At 47.1% G+C, this 18,579-nt stretch overlaps 1 protein-coding gene across 1 annotated transcript in view; it reads left to right on the forward strand.

The window, feature by feature from the left end:
• The first annotated feature begins 9,527 nt into the window (after nucleotides 1-9,527).
• LOC118528540 (uncharacterized) overlaps nucleotides 9,528-18,579 on the forward strand; it is a 148,496-nt gene continuing 139,444 nt past the window's right edge. Inside the window, exons 1-4 of the mRNA XM_078074038.1 lie at nucleotides 9,528-9,594; nucleotides 13,141-13,194; nucleotides 14,361-14,521; nucleotides 16,976-17,046. Coding sequence (XP_077930164.1) covers nucleotides 9,528-9,594; nucleotides 13,141-13,194; nucleotides 14,361-14,521; nucleotides 16,976-17,046 — 353 coding nt within the window. The remainder of the gene's footprint in view (nucleotides 9,595-13,140; nucleotides 13,195-14,360; nucleotides 14,522-16,975; nucleotides 17,047-18,579) is intronic.

Raw genomic sequence — 18,579 nt, forward strand, 5'->3', positions numbered from 1 at the left:
GTATATTCATTCATAGAATTTTGCAACTATCACCATAATCAATTTTACAACATTTTCATCACCCCAAAAACAGACCCCGTACCTTACAGTTGCTAACCCCCAATCTCTCCCCAAACCCCCACCAGCCCTAAGCCCCTACTAATCTACTTCATCTCTATGGGTTTGCTCCTTCTGGGTATTTCATACAGTGTGTGGTTTTCTGTGTCTGGCTTTTTTTTTTTTTCACTTAGCATAATGTCTCCGAGTTTCATCCATGTTGTAGCAGGTGTCAGGAAGGCTTCTGCTGTGCGGATCGACCACATTTTGTTTCTCCATCAATGGCAACCTTTTGCTACGAAATTCATGGTTGTGAAATGGCAACTTGCTGTATCCGCCGTTCAAAAAAGAATCAGCTGTGTGCTATTTGTTAGTAAAATGATGGCTTGTTAGACAGTTTTACTCTGTGTTCTTTGAAGATTTTTCTTCTTTTTTTTTATTATTATTGTGGCAAACCAAGGTAGGAACTTTCGAGGATGAACGGGGTTGCTGTTGATGGTTGTACGAGGCGGCAGGTGTGAGTGGGGGTGGTCCTGGGCAAACCGGCGGTATGGATGCCCGGCTCCTGGACCAGGTGCGCGCAGGGAACTATCTTGCTCCAGCAGACCCTTGATAAGGATGCTGAGGAGGCCAGCCCCTGCTGAAGACCCTGTGTGTGATTTCTCAGGCTGACTGCAGGGCTCACTGCTTCCCACTCTTTCCCCATCTCCCTCCAACTCAGGGTCCATAAAACAACCACAGCCTTTTGTTTTGGGAATCTCCCAATGGCGAGAAGACTCCCCACGTCTGGGCTGATCCACCTGAACCTCAGTGGGCGCCCCGTTCCCCCGGGGCGGGGGTGGGGGGAGAGGAACAGGAGGGCGTCCCACTTACCCCATCACATTGAGTGATTGAAGGGTTAAGGGGTCATTTTAGGCTGGTTGCTTTAACCAGATGTTCCACATCTGAGAGCTGCGGGAATGGGTCCTTGGTCTTCGATTTGTGAAACGGAGCCTGTATTGGGAGGCCTGCAGCTGGTGTGTGAAATGAACAGTAGGCAGGACAACCCGACCCGCTGAAAGAGGAGGGGCCAGCCACCCACGCGGGGTCCGTGGGCAGGTGGTTCTCTACGCATCAGAGACCCCACCTCGGGGAAGTGAAACCTACAGGGTCATTTTCATTGAAGATGTAGTTTCAATACACCCGCACAAAGGAAGTAGGGTCACAAGATTTATTATGGAAAGAAATGGGGTGGGGCCCCAGTGAGTCAGGGGACGGGCAGTCCTCTGCTCCAGGTTATGAGGGAGCAGGGGATGGAGAGCAGGGTAGTCTGCACCTGTGACTTACAAGGCGGTAGGGTGGAGGACCCTGGCTTTTCAAGTGCTCAACTCTAAGTGGTTATCGTAAAAGGTGCCCCCCCCCCCGCCCGGGGAACGCAGGGTGGGAACTTGGGGCGGGAATCCTAAGCTGGGGTTCTCATCTTAAATGTGCAGACACTGGGTGTGAGCTGGGTTGTCCTTGGTCACATGCCTGCATAGCAACTCAGAAGAGCTGACTTCTCATCACAGCTGACCCCGCAATGAGGGATACAGAGGGAAGGGTGGTCTTTGCCCTGGACATTATTACACTGTTGTTTAGAGTTTTGCATCCCTGGTGCTTACCTGCCTTCCCTCTTTCCTGTAAAACATCCAAATGCCTTTTGTGTTTCTTTTCCCTCATTCTTCACTAGCTGCCAGTATTACATGCAGACTTCTTGGCCTTTCACTCATAAACAGTTAAAAGTTCTTAAATGTTCCCAATAATGTCTTTTAGAATATTTTTTAAAGTTTATCTTTTAATCTCTGCACCCAACATGGGGCTCAAACCCACGGCCCCAAGATCAAGAGTCGCATGCTCTTTCAACTGAGCCAGCCAGGCGCCCCCATAAACAGTTAAAATTTTTTAAAAAGATTTTATTTATTTATTTGACAGAGAGAGTGCAAGCAGGGGGAGCGGCAGGGAGAGGGAGAGGCAGGCTCCCTGCTGAGTAGAGAGCCCGATGTGGGGCTTGATTCCTCAGATCCTGGGATTATGACCTGAGCCAAAGGCAGATGCTTAACCGACTGAGCCACCCAGGCGCCCCAAACAGTTAATTTTTGAATAAGCATTCTATGCCTCATAGCAAAATTGAAATGGTGCAGTAAGAATGGACTCTTCCTCACACCTCTGGCTCCCCGACCCAGTCCCCCCCAGTCCCCTCCCCCAGACAAAACCACGGTTACCAGTTCCTGGCAGGTTCTTGCCCGCAGTGTTCTACACATTAACAAGCAAACACATTTATTTTCTCTCTTGCTTCGATCTTTTAACACAGGATGATGGCTTAAAACCTGTAGCGCTCTGCATCTTGCTTTCTTGATGGTGGAAATATGGGGAGCACGGTGGTCACTGATGTCCACACAAAGGCCCCTGGAACCTTGATGTTACAGTACAAGGCTAGAGGGATTTTGCAGATAGGATAAGGTTGACAGACCTTCAAATAGAGAGACTATCCTGGATTATCTGGGTGTGCCCAATGTGTCGAGGTGAGTATGGCCCCCTAAATATGTTCACATTCTGATCCCCAGACCCTGTGAATGTTACTTATATGACAAAAGGGACTTTGCAGATGATAAATGTAAGGACCTTGAGTTGGGGGAGATTATCTTGGATAATCTTTAAGATGGGGACAGGAACCATAAGCCAATGAGTGTAGGAAACCTCCAGAAGCTGGAAAAGGCAAGGAAATGGGTTCTCTCCACTCAGCTTCCAGAAGAAATCAGCCCTGCCAACACCTTGATTTTAGCCCAGTGAGATCCACCTTAGACTTCTTTTTTTTTTTTTTTAAGATTTTTAAGTGATCTCTACACCCAACATGGGGCTCGAACTCAGAACCCTGAGATCAAGAGTTGCATGTTCTGCTGACTGAGTCAGCCAGGCACCCCTGAGTCTCTTTTAGCTGGATGAAAATCTATTGATGTGTTGTTTTCTGTGAAAAGGGTGATCGTATATATACCTGGTTCATTTATTGAATAATCTTTCTCTCCAACTGTTCGTGATGCTATTTTTATCACATGGTAACTCCTGTGTGTACTTTTTTTTTTTCCTGGTCCCTCTGTTCTCCACTTGAACACAATATGGAGCCAGAACACACTAGACCGATAATTTCTAACGCCTTTATTATGCCAATGAATAAATAAATCCAGAGAGGTCACGTGACTTTTCTAAGCTCACACTAACTGTGCAAGTAAAGAGATGAGCTAGCGTTCCCCACCCCACCCCAGCTTTTCCAAACTCACTAGTCAACAGGGAGCAGGCTTTATTTCAAAGATAAAAGATACGGCAAAAAGTAGAAATCATATGATGCCAGCTCTGAGATTATAATGAAATTAAACTGGAGACTAATAATAGATAGCAGGGAAATCCCAAAATACTTGGAGATTAAACAATACACTTCTACATAACATATGGGGCAAAGAAGAAATCTCCAGAGAAACTAAAAAGTATTTCAAACTAAATGAAAATGACAGCACAACTTAACCAAAATTTGTGGGACTCAGCAAAAGCAGTGCTTACAGGGAAATTTATAGCATTGAATGCACACATTAGATAAGCAGAAAGATCTACAATCAGTTATCTAAGCTTCCACCTTAGGAAACTAGAAAAAGAAGAGCAAATCAAAGAAAGCAGAAGAAATCCTAAAAATTAGGGCAGAAACCAATGAAATTGAAAAAGTATATCAGAGTCCACAAAACCAAAAGCTGGTTCTTTGAAAAGATAAATAAAATTTACAAGCCTAGAGCCAGGTTAACTAAGAAAAAGAGAGAAAGGATACGAATTATTAATATCAGAAATGAAAGAGAATGCATCACCATAGATCCTGTGGACATTAAAAGAATAGTAAAGGAATATTAGTCACTCTAAACCCACAAATTTGATAACCTAGACGAAATGGGCCAATTCCTTGAAATGTACAAGCTGCCAATACTCATATAAGAAGGAAGAGACGATTTGAATAGGCCTGTATCTATTAAGGAAATCAATAATTAACCAATCATTAATTAACCTTCAAATCAATATTTAACCTTCCAAAACAAAGCAGCCCAGATGGGTTTGCTGGTGAACTGAACTCTACCAAACATTTAAGGAAGAAATGGTACCAGTTCTCTATAATCTTTTTCAAAAGATAGAAGCAGAGGAAATACTTCCTAACTCTGAGGCCAGCATTAATCCATTACTGAAATCAGACAAACACAGAAACAAAACAAAAAACCCAAACAGAAAACAAACCACAGACCAGTATCTTTCATGAACATAGATGCAAAAATCCTCAACAAAATATTAGCAAATTGAATCCAACAATGTATAAAAGGAATTATACACCACGACCAAGTGGGATTTATCCCAAGTATACAAGGTTGGCTCAACATTTGAAAATCAATTAATGTAATCCATCACACCAAACAGACTAAAGAAGAAAAATCACATGATTTTTATCAGTAGATGCAGGAAAAGCATTTGACAAAATCCAATACCCATTCATGACAAAAACTCTCAGTCAACCAGAAATAGAAGGGAAATTCCTCAACTTGTTAAAGAATATCTATCAAAAAATCTGCAGTTAACATCTCACTTAATAGTGAGAATCTAGAAGCTTTCCCACTGAGATCAGAAATAAGGGAGGGATGTTCCCTCTCACCACTCCTTTTCAACATTGTTCTGGAAGTTCTAGCTAATGCAATAGGACAAGAAAAGGTAATATAAGATATACAGATTGGAAAGGAAGAAATAAAATTGTTTTTCTTCCCAGATGACCTGACCATCTATGTATAAAATCTGAAAGAATCGACTAAAAGACTGTTAGAACTATTAAGCTATTATAGTAAAGTTTCAGGATACAAGGTTCATATACAAAAGTCAATTGCCTTCCTATCTATTAGCAACAAGCAAGTGGAATTTGGAAATAAAAATACCATTTCTAGTGGTATCTCCCAAATGAAAACCTAGGTATAAACCTAACAAAATATGTGTAAGATATACACGAGGAAAACTATAAAACTCTGCTGAAAGAAATAAAACTAAATATATATGCAAAAGACCCTAACAGACACCTTATAAAGATCTATAGATGGCAAATAAGTGCATGAAAAGATACTCTATATTATATGTCATCTGGGAAATGCAAATTAAAATAATGAATTTTACTTTATGCCTATTTATACCTATTTGAATGGCTAAGATCTGAAACACTGACAACATCAAATGCTAGTGAGGATGTGGAGCAACAGGAACTCTCATACGTTGCCCTTGGGAATGTAAAATGCTGCAGCCACTTTCAAAGACAATTGGTGGTTTCTTAGAAAACTAAATATACTCTTACCATGTGACCCAGCAATCATGCTCTTCGCTGTTTGCACAGAGGAGTTAAGAACTTACGTTCACACAAGGGCGCCAGGCTGGCTCAGTCGGTAGAACATGTGACTCTTGATCTCGGGGTCGTGAGTTCAACCCCCACGTTGAGCATAGAGCCTACTTAAAAAAACAAACTTATGTGCACACAAAGCTCTGAACACAGATGTTTATAGCAGCATTATCCATAATTGCCCAAACTTGGAAGCAACTAGGGTGTCCTTCAGTAGGTGGATGGATAAATAAACATGGTACATCCAGGCAATGAAATATTACTCCGTTCTAAAGAGAAATGACCTATCCAGCCATGAAAAGATGGGAGGAAATTTAAATGCATATTCCTGAGTAAAAGAAGCCAACGTGAGAAGACTACATGCTATGTGTATGTACGTGCTATGTACATGACATTCTGGAAAAGACAAAAGTATGGAGACAATAAAGAGGTCAGTGATTTCCAGGGACTGGGAGAGGGAAGAATGAATAGGTGACTTGCAGAGGATTTTTATGGCAGTGAAATACTTTGTATGCTACTATGGTGGGAGATATAGATCATTATACATGTGTCCAAACCCACAGAATGTACAGCCCCAAGAGTGAACCCTAAGGCAAAGTATGAACTTTGGATGGTAACAATGTGTCAATGTAGGTTCTTCAATTGCATCAAATGTCCCACTGTGCTGGGGTCATTTGATAACAGGGGAGGCTCTGCATGTGTGGGGACAGGGGGTATATGGGAAATATCTATGCCTTCCTCTCAATTTTGCTATGAACCTAAAACTGCTCTAAAAAATGAGGTCTTAAAAAATATGGCGGGTGTGGTTCATTAAGGACAAGATCTTTTGTGAAATGCTCTACCCAGGTAAGAAGAGCTCACTGCGCCCCCTACTGGTTAGTTCTCTAGAATGGGATATCTCTTGCCCTACCTATGCAAAATAATGCCATCTTTTTTTTTTTTTTTTAAGATTTTATTTATTTATTTTGAGAGAGAGAATGAGAGAGAGAGAGCACATGAGAGGGGGGAGGGTCAGAGGGAGAAGCAGACTCCCTGCTGAGCAGGGAGCCCGATGCGGGACTCGATCCAGGGACTCCAGGATCATGACCTGAGCCGAAGGCAGTCGCTCAACCAACTGAGCCACCCAGGCGCCCTGCCATCTTTTGATGGATTAACATGGAGGCTTGTTAATTTTCATAAGTCTGACTTGGGTGCAATAGGCCTTAATTTATCCTCTGCCTTAATTCAGAACTGGGAGCTCAATCCCCAGTTATTGGCAAGCCCAGCCCTGCCATCTTTTTTCAAGGAGGAAGCTGGATTTAATTTTGGTGGGAGCATGAGGGGCTGGGAAGGCTTGTCTAGGAGGGTCTTTCTTCGAATCAAGTCCTTGAGTCCTGGTGCTCTGTCCAGCAGGTTCATCAGCTTTTTGTCCAGTAATGATAGAAACATGGAGAAGTGGGATCAGAGATGCAGGGAGCCTTACTCTGGCCAGCTCCGGTAGAATAGGGTGATGGCACATTCAACTAGTCATCAGAATGGTCTGGAGGGAGTCATCCCCACCCACGCCCCCACCGTGGTTCTGATTTTCCAGGCCTAGAATGTACTGTGTTGACTGGGAACCACCATGTAAAACATAGCAGGGTTTTCTCTCAAATTCCTGACCATGAGCAGGGGAGGATTCTAGGACTGTGGACAGAGACTAGAGTCTCCTGGAGAAGATGCAAGAAGTGATAACCATTGAGCTAAGCTGCAGAATTGAGAGAGAGGAGACTCAGGAGCCCGGGGGAGTCCAGCTGTGTGACTTGGGACAAATGACTTAACCTTTCTGTGCCCCACTTCCTTGTCTGTACCCTAGGATATTAGTTGCACCTCACTGGTGGTTTTTGGTGGTGGGCTGAGGGGGAGGTTTGACTGAATGAGTTAATATTCAGTGAGGGTTTTGCCCCGTGCCTGATACAATTTTTTTTAATTGAGATTTATTTGACACACAATAATGTATAAGTTGGAGGTACACAACGTCTTGACTTGATATTTACATTGCAACATGGTTACCATTGTAACATTAGATAACACCACTGTGGTGTCCCATAGCCATCATTTCTTCTAGTATGGGGGGCAACTCAGATCTAATCTCTTAGCAAGTTTAATGTTTATAATCCAGTTTTCTGGTCTGTGATCACTGTACTGTGTATTAGGTCTCTAGGACTCTCTTATCTACTGGTTGCAAGTATACAATTTTCTAATAGCATTATTATCTGTTGTTTTGTTTTGTTTTGTTTTTGAGGTTTCAAGGCAATCTCTCCTTCGTAAACTCCCAGTGATCCTCGGGCATAAAAACCATTCCTTTCTCAGAAGTAAGGCTCTCCTCGGTACGCTTCACGTCTACGTGTGCATCTCATTTCCCCACTGGGATTTTAGCTCCTATAGGCCCGCCCATTCGATGTATTTTCTTCTTTTCTTTATAGCATTTGGCACCACCCAGAACATGTTGTTGGCCTCCAGGCAGCTGTAAGGGGACTTTTCAACCTTCAGCCCTACAGGTTGGGGGCCAGTGAACATGTTTGAGCTGGCAAAATTCCTGGTTTCAAAATAGGAGAAGAAAGTGGACCAAGTATGAGTATAATTGATGGTTTCCCGAAAACATCATGTGTCAACCAGTCAACTGTGTCTCAGTTTAACTCTAAGAAAGTAACATTGAATGTACACTTCACTGTCCATCAGGGGATGATGAATAAACAATCTGTGGTTTATCCGTCCTATGGAATAGTACACAGCCACAAAAAGGAGGAAAACGTGGACAGCCTGCTACATGGCACGTGAGCCTGGAAAACAGGACGCTCGGTGAAGGAGACCAGTCACTAAAGGCCCCATAGCAAATGATTCCGTTCCTGTGAAATGTCCACAGTAGGCAAATCCATGGAGACTGAACGCAGATCAGTGGTGATCAGGGACTGGGGTGACAGGGAATGAGGAGGCTCCTGGTGATGGGGTTTCCTTTTGTGGTGATGAAAACGTTCTAAAATTGTGTGTGGTGATGGTTGCACGACTCTGGTTGGGCCGAAAACCATTGGGTTGTGCACTTTCAATGGGAGAATTGTTGGATCTGTATTATATCGTAATAAAGTGGTTTATAAAAAGCAGATTTATTGTGTGAGGTAGGTGCCAATGAAGAGGTGCTGGGCCCGCAGGGCTGAAGGAGGTGGTGGCCCAGGAGGTTGGCTGCCTGGAGTCTAAAACCAAAGGTGCGGGTGGAGGTCAGTTTGAGCTGAGGAAGAGGAGGTGGGGTCTGGGAAAGGCCACAGAGCACAGGTGAGCAGACCTCCCCCTCTTTTTTTTTTTTTTAAGATTTTATTTATCTAGCAGAGAGAGAGCAGAAGCAGGGGGAGCAGCAGAGGGAGAGGGAGAAGCAGGCTTCCTGCTGAGCAAGGAGCCCGATGCGGGGCTCGATCCCAGGACCCTGGGATCATGACCCGACCCGAAGGCAGATGCTTAACGACTGAGCCACCCAGTCGCCCCTCCCCCCTCTTCTTAACTGCTGGTCCTAATGTGTCAAGGAGGGAGGCCTTGGGCCTGAGCTCTGAGAGACCCTGCAGCTGTCCTGTTTGGTGACAGCCATGGCTAAGGCCTGGCTTCGCCTACCCAGAGCAGTGGGACAGACAAGCCCGACCTAACGGTGATGATGGTTTCACGACATTGTGAATGCACTCAGTGCCACCAAAGTACCATTTAAAAATGGATAAAATGGTAAATTTGATTAGACCCCGTTAAAAGAAAAAGAAATCAAACCATGGCCATGTTTGCCTTCTGCCCCGAGAGCTCCATTTACAAGGCTTGAAGAGGCAAACCTTTCTTTCCTCTATACTGAAAAGGGATTTTCCCCCTCATTGGTCAGAAGCCCCCCCACCCCTCCTCCTGGGTAGAGTGCTAAGAACTTTATTGGACGCTTCTGATTGGCTGGATCTTTGCTCTGGAAGCCCCCTCCTCCTCCTCCCCATCAGCCCTGGGATGGGAGAGTTGATCCAGGCTGAGCCCGCCTCTTTGGGAAAGAAAATTCCTTTCAGGGTGCTCTGTGCCATCAGAGAGGCTGATGGTGGTGATGCTGGTGCCCATGGGGCTCCTCGGTCTGGTCCTGCTCTGGGCGCTGGTGGCAGTGACTTCGGGGAGTAAGTAAAGCTGGCGTGGTGCTGGTTCTCTCTGGGGCGGAGCTGGGCCAGCAGCTCATCCACCTGGGACAGTATTTTAGCAGCTAGATGCCTGTTCACCTGTTCCTCTGCCTCCCTTGGTTTGGCCTTTCATGGGGAAAAGGAGAGCGAGCTTACGGGTGGATCCCTCATTTCTTGCTCCTGTCTTCCACCAACATCCTCTGAAACCTGAGACCAGATCTGTAACCCCGAGCGATGAAATGCTGACCTTGGACTCTTGAGCCCGTGTGCGGGGATGCTTAGCTGTCTGCCGGGGTATATGAGGTGGTGAGCTTGAAGATACTAAGTGGCTCTCTGATGCAGGGTAACTGGGTGAAATGAGCTTTTATGTGTTGTCTGTTTACTGCAGAAGGGTCTAGGGCAGCTCTATCCAATAAAACAGAATGGGGGCCAATGTGTAATTTGAAAGTTTCTAGCAGTCATGTTTAAAAAATGTTAAAAATGAACGGGTGACATTAATTTTAAGAATATATTTTACTGGACCCAGTATAGCCAAAATCTCATTAGAAAATGTAATCAATGTAAAAAAGTATTAATGAGATTTATTTTCCGTTCTCTGAGATCCAGTGTGTATTTTATACTGGGAGTGTATTTCAATTTTTTTAAGATTTTATTTTTAAGTCATCTCTACACCCAATGTGGGGCTCGAACTTACAACCCCGAGAGCAGGAGTCGCGCATGCTACCAAGTGAGCCAGCTGGGTGCCCCCATATTCCAGTTTGGATACTAAATTTTCATTGCAAATACTTAATGTGTGTTTCGATTTCCTAAGATTTAGAGTTGAAAAAGGAGTTTTGTATACTAAGTTGTTCTAAACGTACTTAAGTTTTCCAGTGGCTGACTTCAGTATCGGTTTTTAATTTAAAATTAAATGAATAACAAAAAAATTATGTTAACAAATTACAAAATGAAAAGCTCCTCCATAACACCAGCCACATTTCAGATGCCCGATAGCCACACGTGGCTGGCATCTGTCTATTGCCCTGGATGGTGCAGGTCAGATTACAGCTGTTTTTTGTTTTTTGGGTTTTTTGGCTACATTTTTAGCACTTATTTGCCTGGTGCACAGTAAGTACTCAGTAAATCTGTGCTGGATAAATGAATCAACAGGGACCAGAACTGACATCTGAGAAAGCTGAAATGAGTCCTGATTTCATTTCTAGGCTGTAGAGATAACCTCAATTTCAGTCCCTTTCAGATCTCTCCCTAGAAATGAATAGGATCCTATGGGAAGATTTCTCACCTCCCAAGACTCCGTGTCCCCCCCCTCCTTTGTTGATCTTTTGAGTATGATTATTGAATCATTTTGAAACTTATTTTTAATTTAAATTTTTTTTTAAGTGCTTGAGAAGTGGAAGGGAATAAGACTCAGTTTGAGCACTAATGTTCTTTGCACACATCTCGTTTCTGGAGCTCATGGTGGATGGGGGCTTGCGGGCTCGGCTGCTTTGCAGAGTAGCTGGTGGGTAAAGCAGGTTGTTGGATGAGCAAGCAAGCAGAATGCTGGATCTGTGCCCAATCTGGAGTTTAATTATTATGCATAAATTAATGATTATACGTAAACAGGTTTAATTTGGTGCCCAGAGTACATATTGCCAAAGAGTTGGAGGAAAATTGGGAGGGAAAATCCATTGAGTTAAATGTCTTTGAAATGTAGTTTTATCCATCGATACTCTACTTGAATGCAAAGAGCATTTTGTTAGATGACACACAACATTTGGGAGGTGGGAACATCCTACCATGTTCTTTTGTTGCAAAGGGTCTATACAAAATGGTGTAAAATGCACTTTCCCCTGTTTGGGGGAAGTGCTTTGTCTTTCAAGGGATTAAACAGGCTGACATGGGTAATGGTTAGCATTTGGGGCACAGTGGGGTGGTTTTTTTTTTTTTTAAGATTTTATTTATTTACTTGACAGAGAGAGACACAGCAAGAGAGGGAACACAAGCAGGGGGGAGTGGGAGAGGGAGAAGTAGGCTTCCCGTGGAGCAGGGAGCCTGATTCGGGGCTCGATCCCAGGACCCTGGGATCCTGACCTGAGCCAAAGGCAGGTCGACTTTACGACTTAACGACTTAACGACTTAACGACTGAGCCACCCAGGCGCCCCTGGTGGGGTGGTTTTGAGGATAGAAATAGTATTACTGAAAAGCCGTTGTATGAAAATGGCTGCAGATGGATGGATACCTGGCTGAGGCTGTCCCAGGAGGGCCAATGATGGCCAGAAATATGCAGGCAAGTGGCTGAAAGGAAGGATAAATGAGAATGACAGAAGGTGGAAGTGGGAAGGCCTCAGGCTGGGATGGGCGGAGGGAGAGCTGCTGGGGAGGGGGGCTGGGAGGTTCCCTGCAGAGGGACCTCAGTGGCCCGAGGTAGGGGCTAAGGAGGTCTAAGGAGGTCGGGAGCCCAGGCTGTTCATGCTGTGGTTGTCTTCTGCAGCTGAGAAGGTGGTGGGGGTGGGGATGAGGTGTCCTGAGACCCACCAGGGAGCAACACTAGGGTCCAGCATTCACTGCTGCAGCCCCTTGGTCTGGCTTTGTTGGTTCGTAGTGGTCAGGGAGGGCCCTACTTGGGCGAGACCTGAAGGAGCCTAGGGTGTGAAGAGCAGAAGGAAGAGTGTTCGGGCAGGAGGGAACAGCATGTGCAGAGGCCTTGAGCTGAAGAAGAGCCAGTGTGGCTGGAGGGTGAGGGCAGGATGAGATGTGGCCAGAGGGCAGAGTAAGGCCAGCTCTTGTGGTCAGGATGTCCTTATGAGTGCATGTGGCTCGGGAGTGGTGGGCAGGAGACTGAGGAGCTGTTAAACCAGGAGTGATGGGATCAGGTTTAGGTTTTTAAGATGACTCTAGCTGTGGACGATGAATTGTGGACATGGGGGAATAGTTAGGAGGCTACTTCCATCATCTAGGCAAGAGAAGGTGTGGCTTTGTCTAGAGTGATGGCCAGGGAGATGGAGACACACAGAAGGAGGGAGGGAGGAGAGGAGGGAGGCCGGGATGAAGAGATGGAGAGAGAGATGGGGGGGAGGGGAGGGGAGGGAAAGATGGAGAGATGGAGGGAGGGAGGGGAGGAGGGAGGGAGGGAGGGAGGGAGGGATGGAGAGATGGAGGGAGGGAGAGATGGAGGGAGGGAGAGATGGAGGGAGGGAGAGATGGAGGGAGGGAGGGAGAGATGGAGGGAGGGAGGGAGACCTGCATTTGTTGATGGAATTGGCAGAGCGTGCTGATGTACTGGATTTGGGGTGGCAATAAGGGAAAGGAGTAGAAGTACAGATGACTCCCAGGTCACCAGCTTAAGCAATCGGGACAGTGGTGTGGGCAAGCAAGATGGGGAAGAGCAGGTTGGGTAAGGGGTGGGGAGGTCACTCCCAGCCCTATGGGAGACAGGAGAGCTGGCGTTCTCTCTTATCCCCTTGAACCCTTAACCGTCCCATTCACAAGTAGGTCAGTAGCCCATGGGTTGGGGCTCTCCTCCCTCTGGCCTTGCGCTCGTTCCATCTGATCTGTGATTTCAGAAATTCCAGATTCGCTGGGGAGACAGGCGGCCTCCTGCATGATGGCGTGCACAGGTGAGTAAGTCTCCCAGGAGACCTTATCACACCTCTGGTGACCAGGAGACAGGATGGGGTGGGGGTGGTTGTGGGAACAAGGCTGACCAGCTGCTGGGTGTGATTCAGGACAGCCTTGGAGTGCATGTCCCCATTCCCAGGGGAGGCCGGTTGGGTGGAGCGAGGCCAGTTCTGGAAAAGCCATCTGGTCATCAGCAGTTAGAGAAGCAAACAACACACCCAAGGTAAAGCGCCCACGGGCTTTGGCCTCGTACCTTGTGGTCCCCAGGTGGAATAAACTTCTGTGCTGGGTGATTCTATTTGCATTTTGAGGTGGAGTAGATGAAAGAACCTCGGGGCAAATTCTTTGGAGGGAGAGAAGCATCCTGGGAGTGAAAGGCGTGGCTCTGTTTGAGCACATGAACATGTTAATTCACTTGCAAGCCCCAGAGAAGGGTGGGGTGTCACAGTCGGTTTTGCAATCAGTCCCCTGGCCTAAATAGAGGGTTAGAAAAGTACAGAGCTGTCTGCTCCCTAAATCAGCCCTTTCCGCCACCTCAGCGCCCCTGAGTCCCGTCAGCTTGACGGTTCTGCCCCCATAAGGGATCAGGGCAACACCTTCCTCGCACACGCTATAGTCCTCAAGGTGAGGAGTCGGACTTCCAAGGTTGGCATCCCAGCTGTGTGACCTTGGGTGAGTTAGTTAACCTCTCTGGGCCTCCGTTTCTACCTCTGTAAAATGGGGAAACTAAGAGCACCCACCTCAAAGTTGGGTAAGAGGCCTAAATGGGTTCACATAAGTGTAGATCATTAGTTCTGAACCAGGATGATGGTACCTCTCAGGGATATTTTGCAATGTCTAGAGATAGTTTTGGTTATGGCAACTGGGTGTCCCATCAAGTGGGTAGAGGCCAAAGATGACATATAAAGCTCTTAGAAGGGGGCCTTAGCATCTGAGAACACCGGTTGACATTTACTAAGCACTAACTGCTAATATTGTAATTTTCTTCTTGACCCTCATAGGAGTGTGTAGCCCCCCAGCCTTCCCCTGCACCAGGAGCAGGCAGCTCATGGCCCAGATGGAGGGAGGGAGGTGGGAACAGGATGTCCAAATAGTCTCCGTGCAGTTGGGTCCCAGAGGGTGATGGGTTGTCAAGGTGACACTGTGCCCTCTGTCTGCTCTCCAGGGTCAGCTGATCCCCACCTCCCTGTGGGCACCAGATACACCTATCACTTTTCTACCAACACCAGTACTGGCCTGCAGGGAGACCCAGTGGAAGGAAGTGGCCTTGGCCTCCAAGGCTTGGCCATCGTTGATGTGCTTGGCCCATGCCAGATGGCCTTATGGGTGAGTGTCTTTGGGTAATGGAGAGGTCACAGTGATACTGGGGAAGGCCAAGGGGAAGCCACAGACCCCCCAGCTTTGCAATAGAGAGGAGATTTCTGAGGAATCTCAAAAATCAACAAGTCAGGACTCCAGGGGGTGACATGGGCACATGGCGCCATTTTGGTTGTAGGAGGTGCCCAGTGGGGGAATAGCAGTGTTTAAAAAAAAAAGAGTAAGGGTATTCCTTGGAACAAGTAGAGCCATGGGATGGAGACAAGCTGTGTCTTTGGTAGGAATGAGGGTCAAAGCTCGGGAACCTGCAGGTCCCAGGAGTGAACAAAGCCAAAACAAGTCAAGAGCCTTGTAGACAAATGAACACACTGGAGTGGATATCCAAGGCCTGGATGGGCAACTTTATACTGGACACTGGGCCTTGCTGTGCCTGGGTCCATGGCTCGGGTTAAAGGCAAATGGTAAGGCGGCATGGGGTGGTATTTATTCTGGGTTCAGTTGAGGCAGAATTATGAGCTAGACTTGGTGGTCATAGATTTCCTTTTATCAAGATTTTCCCCAGAGTTCCCTTGTGTTCTTGCAAGTGGAAGTGCCTGCCTATTCTTTCCTGTCTCCTTCCTGATGGTTCTCCTCTGTTTCCTGGACAGACCCTTCCACCCTGCATAAATGGCCTCTTGGTTTCACTGGAGTCTTCCCTCATGCTTAAGAAGCATTTTTTTTTTCTTTCAAAAGATTGTATTTATTTATTTGACAGAGAGAGACACAGCGAGAGAGGGAACACAAGCAGGGGGAGTGGGAGAGGGAGAAGCAGGCTCCCCGCAGAGCAAGAAGCCTGATGCAGGACTCAATCCCAGGACCCTGGGATCATGACGTGAGCCGAAGGCAGTCGCTTAACCGACTGAGCCACCCAGGCGCCCAATATGTAAACTTCTGTGCCTGGGTTCTTTCACTTGGTATAATGTTCTCAAGGTTCATCCACATCATAGCATCTATCAGATCTTCATTTTTAAAAAAATATATTTGTTTAAAGATTTACTTATTTATTTTAGAGGGGGGAGGGGCAGAGGGAAAGTGGGGGAGAGAGAGAGAAGTAGACTCCCTGCTGATCGGGGAGTCCGTTGTGGGGCTCAGTCTCACAACCCTGAGATCATGACCTGAGCTGAAATCGAGTCAGATGCTTCACCAACTGAGTCACCCAGGTGCCCCCTTTTTAACCATTTTTAAGTAATTTTAAGTTAAGTATTTTTAAGTTCAGTGGGTTTTCAAAACTATCTTCCATGACTCTATGGAAAATTTGGAGCATATGGAATGCAGTTATAATGGGTAGCTTTCAAGCAAGTGGTCAGTCAATAAGTGGTATCATTTCCGTGGCTGAGGGATCCACTGTCCCGGACAGCCTCTTGGTGCCAAGGGGGACTGGATTTCACCCCGACATTTCAAGCCTGGGTGACTGGGGAGATGACAGACCCTCTGCTGGGGGAGCGGGGCTGGTTTTCAGGAGAGCGAGGAAATAGGTTTTAGACAAGGTGAGTGAAGATGAGCCACTTTGAAAAAGTGAAATCCAAGGCCAGGGAAAGCGTTCTGTATGGTACTATAATGGTGGATACGTGTCACGGTACGTGTGTGCAAACCCAGAGAGTGCACACCACCAAGAGTGACCACTGGTGTAAACTATGGGCTTCGGGTGATGCTGATGTGTTTGTGCAGGTTCATTGATTGTAACAAATATGCCATGCTACTGGGGATGTTGGAAATGGGGGAGGATGTGGGATGTGGGTATGAATATATATGAGGTATGTGGGAAATCGCTGTACATTCTTCTCAATATTGCTATCAATCTAAAACTGCTCTAGAAAGAGTCTGTTCTTTTAAAAGTGGTTATCGGTCGTGTTAGGGAGGCAGTTTTTAGGGGTGGTCTTATTTTTCATCTTTAGGGAGTCCATCTTCTTTGGCAATAAGTACACATGCGTGCGCGCGGACACAAGCACGTGCACACCCACGCACCCACGCGCGCATGCACGTGCACACACACGCACACGTATGCATGCATACGCCCACGGTGCTTTTGGGACATCCAAGTGTTTTATTCATGGTGGGCAAAGTCTTTTTTTTTGTTTGTTTGTTTGCTTTGCAATCCTAACCTATTTTTACTGGATAGCTGTATGAATCTTTTATCCAAACTTCCAAGGCCTTTTGGGCAAAATGAGAAACTAGTGAGAACTTTCTGAACATTTATCAGGGAGCGGTAGGTCCTGGTTGCTTTAACTATTTACCCCTTGGAGATATTTGGCATCCACCACCTAGAAACTGAACCTTCTGCTCAAGGGAAGGATCTCTCTGCCTACCCCCCACGTGGGGCCAAGTATCATGCTGGGCCCCAGAACTGCTTTGTGTGTGGGGTACAAGTGAGGTCCTGGGGTACCCCAGGAGAGGTCACTGACTCACGGGTGCTTTCTGCTTCAGCTCCAAGATTTCCAGGTGACATCTATCCTGGGGTCCAAGGTGGCAGTTCTGAAGGACTCGGAGAACTTGAGGTAAGACACTAGGCCTTGCTCCTCATGGGACCAGACATGCGAGTCCCGTACCCTCCTCCGACAGCTGCCAGGTGCTGGGTGCACCAAGTTAGATTGGAAGAATGACCCCCCACCTTAGGTTTTGACCTTGTAGGTACCCAGACCAGATCACTGGTGAGGACTGATGTAGGATCCTTGAGCGACTCTCAGTAGCCTCGGGTGGCCTTCCCTTACCTGGTGGACGGAACTCACCTCCTATTTCCCTGCCCGTCACCCCCAGCATGTCTAGATTTTATGTTTGCCAAGCACTCTCCGGGCGTTGTCCTTGAGTGCATTCTGGAAGACACTGGGTGTCTTCCGTTAAAGCCCACCCCTCTCTTCCCTGTCTCTGCTGAGATGGGGGTTTTCTTAGAGACCCATGGCCTTTCCCGTCCCAAGCTAAGCCTCCCTTTTGTGACCCGGCCAAGCCTGGAATTCTCTCTCCAGCTTGTTTCCCAGGACTCCCTGACAGTGGCCTCCGTGGCCTCAAAGCTCAGTCCACCCGCCAGACTGAAGACAAGCCCATCTCTGCAGATTCCTCTTCCTTTTTTATTGCAAATTCATTTGTTTAAAAAAAATAAAGCCTTTGTGCTGGGGTGCAGGGATGGGGGATGCTGCCGAGGGGCAGATGGATCCCCCTGAAAGGCTTAGGGTGGTCTCCTCCACGGGAGCAGTGCGGGCTATTGTCCTTGGGCTCCTCATCAGAAATGCTAAGTCAGAGGGCTGGGGGTTGTCAGATCCTTGAGGCCAGACTGACATTTGCTATTCTGGAAGGGGCGGGCACCATTAGCATTTCTCTAGGGCCAGGCCTGAGACCCAAGGGGTCTCCAGTTGGAGCTGGAGAAGGGGCAGTGACCTCCCGGGGAGGTACAAGTAGGGACACTTCTGTCCCTCAAAATTCTGCCCTGTTGGCTCACTGCTCAAGTTTGGCTCTGTTCTGTCCCCACACACAACTGTGGGGACTTCACCACCCATCACCTCCCACCTCTCATCCCCTCACCTGGCAGATGCAGGACACAGGCTCCTTTCGGCCAGGTGAGGGGTGGCCAGATGAGGGGTGGCCAGATGAGCATTGGGCCGAATTCTGGTCCCAGCTCCTCCCTAACTTGCTGTATGATCCCCCCGAGTAGCTCCCCCTCTCTGGGCCTCTTTTCCTCATCTGCACAGTGATGGAGTCTCAAGTCCTGGGGTTGGGGGGCAGTTTGAGACCCATGACACTGGAGCGCACCTGCCTGGGTTCGAATCCCAGCTGCTGTCCCAAACAAGTCACATTCTGGTCCTGAGCCTCCATTTCTTCCTCTGTAATGTGGGTGTGTGGATGTGGGGGTGTGTGGGTGTGGGGGTGTGGGGGGGAATGCTAGGTACCTCCCCGGTGGGCTGGGAAAATGAGAATCTTTGGAGTTCAGAAAGGTCTTGGAAGTGCAGTTTTCTATTATCTGAGGCTGGGCACACACAGGTACTTTTGGGACAAGTGTTAGTAAGTCCGGGGGCAGCTTTGAGCAAAGAGTTGGCTGC

The sequence above is a fragment of the Halichoerus grypus genome, chromosome 6, assembly GCF_964656455.1.
Source record: "Halichoerus grypus chromosome 6, mHalGry1.hap1.1, whole genome shotgun sequence".
NCBI classification, from domain to species: Eukaryota; Metazoa; Chordata; class Mammalia; order Carnivora; family Phocidae; genus Halichoerus; species Halichoerus grypus.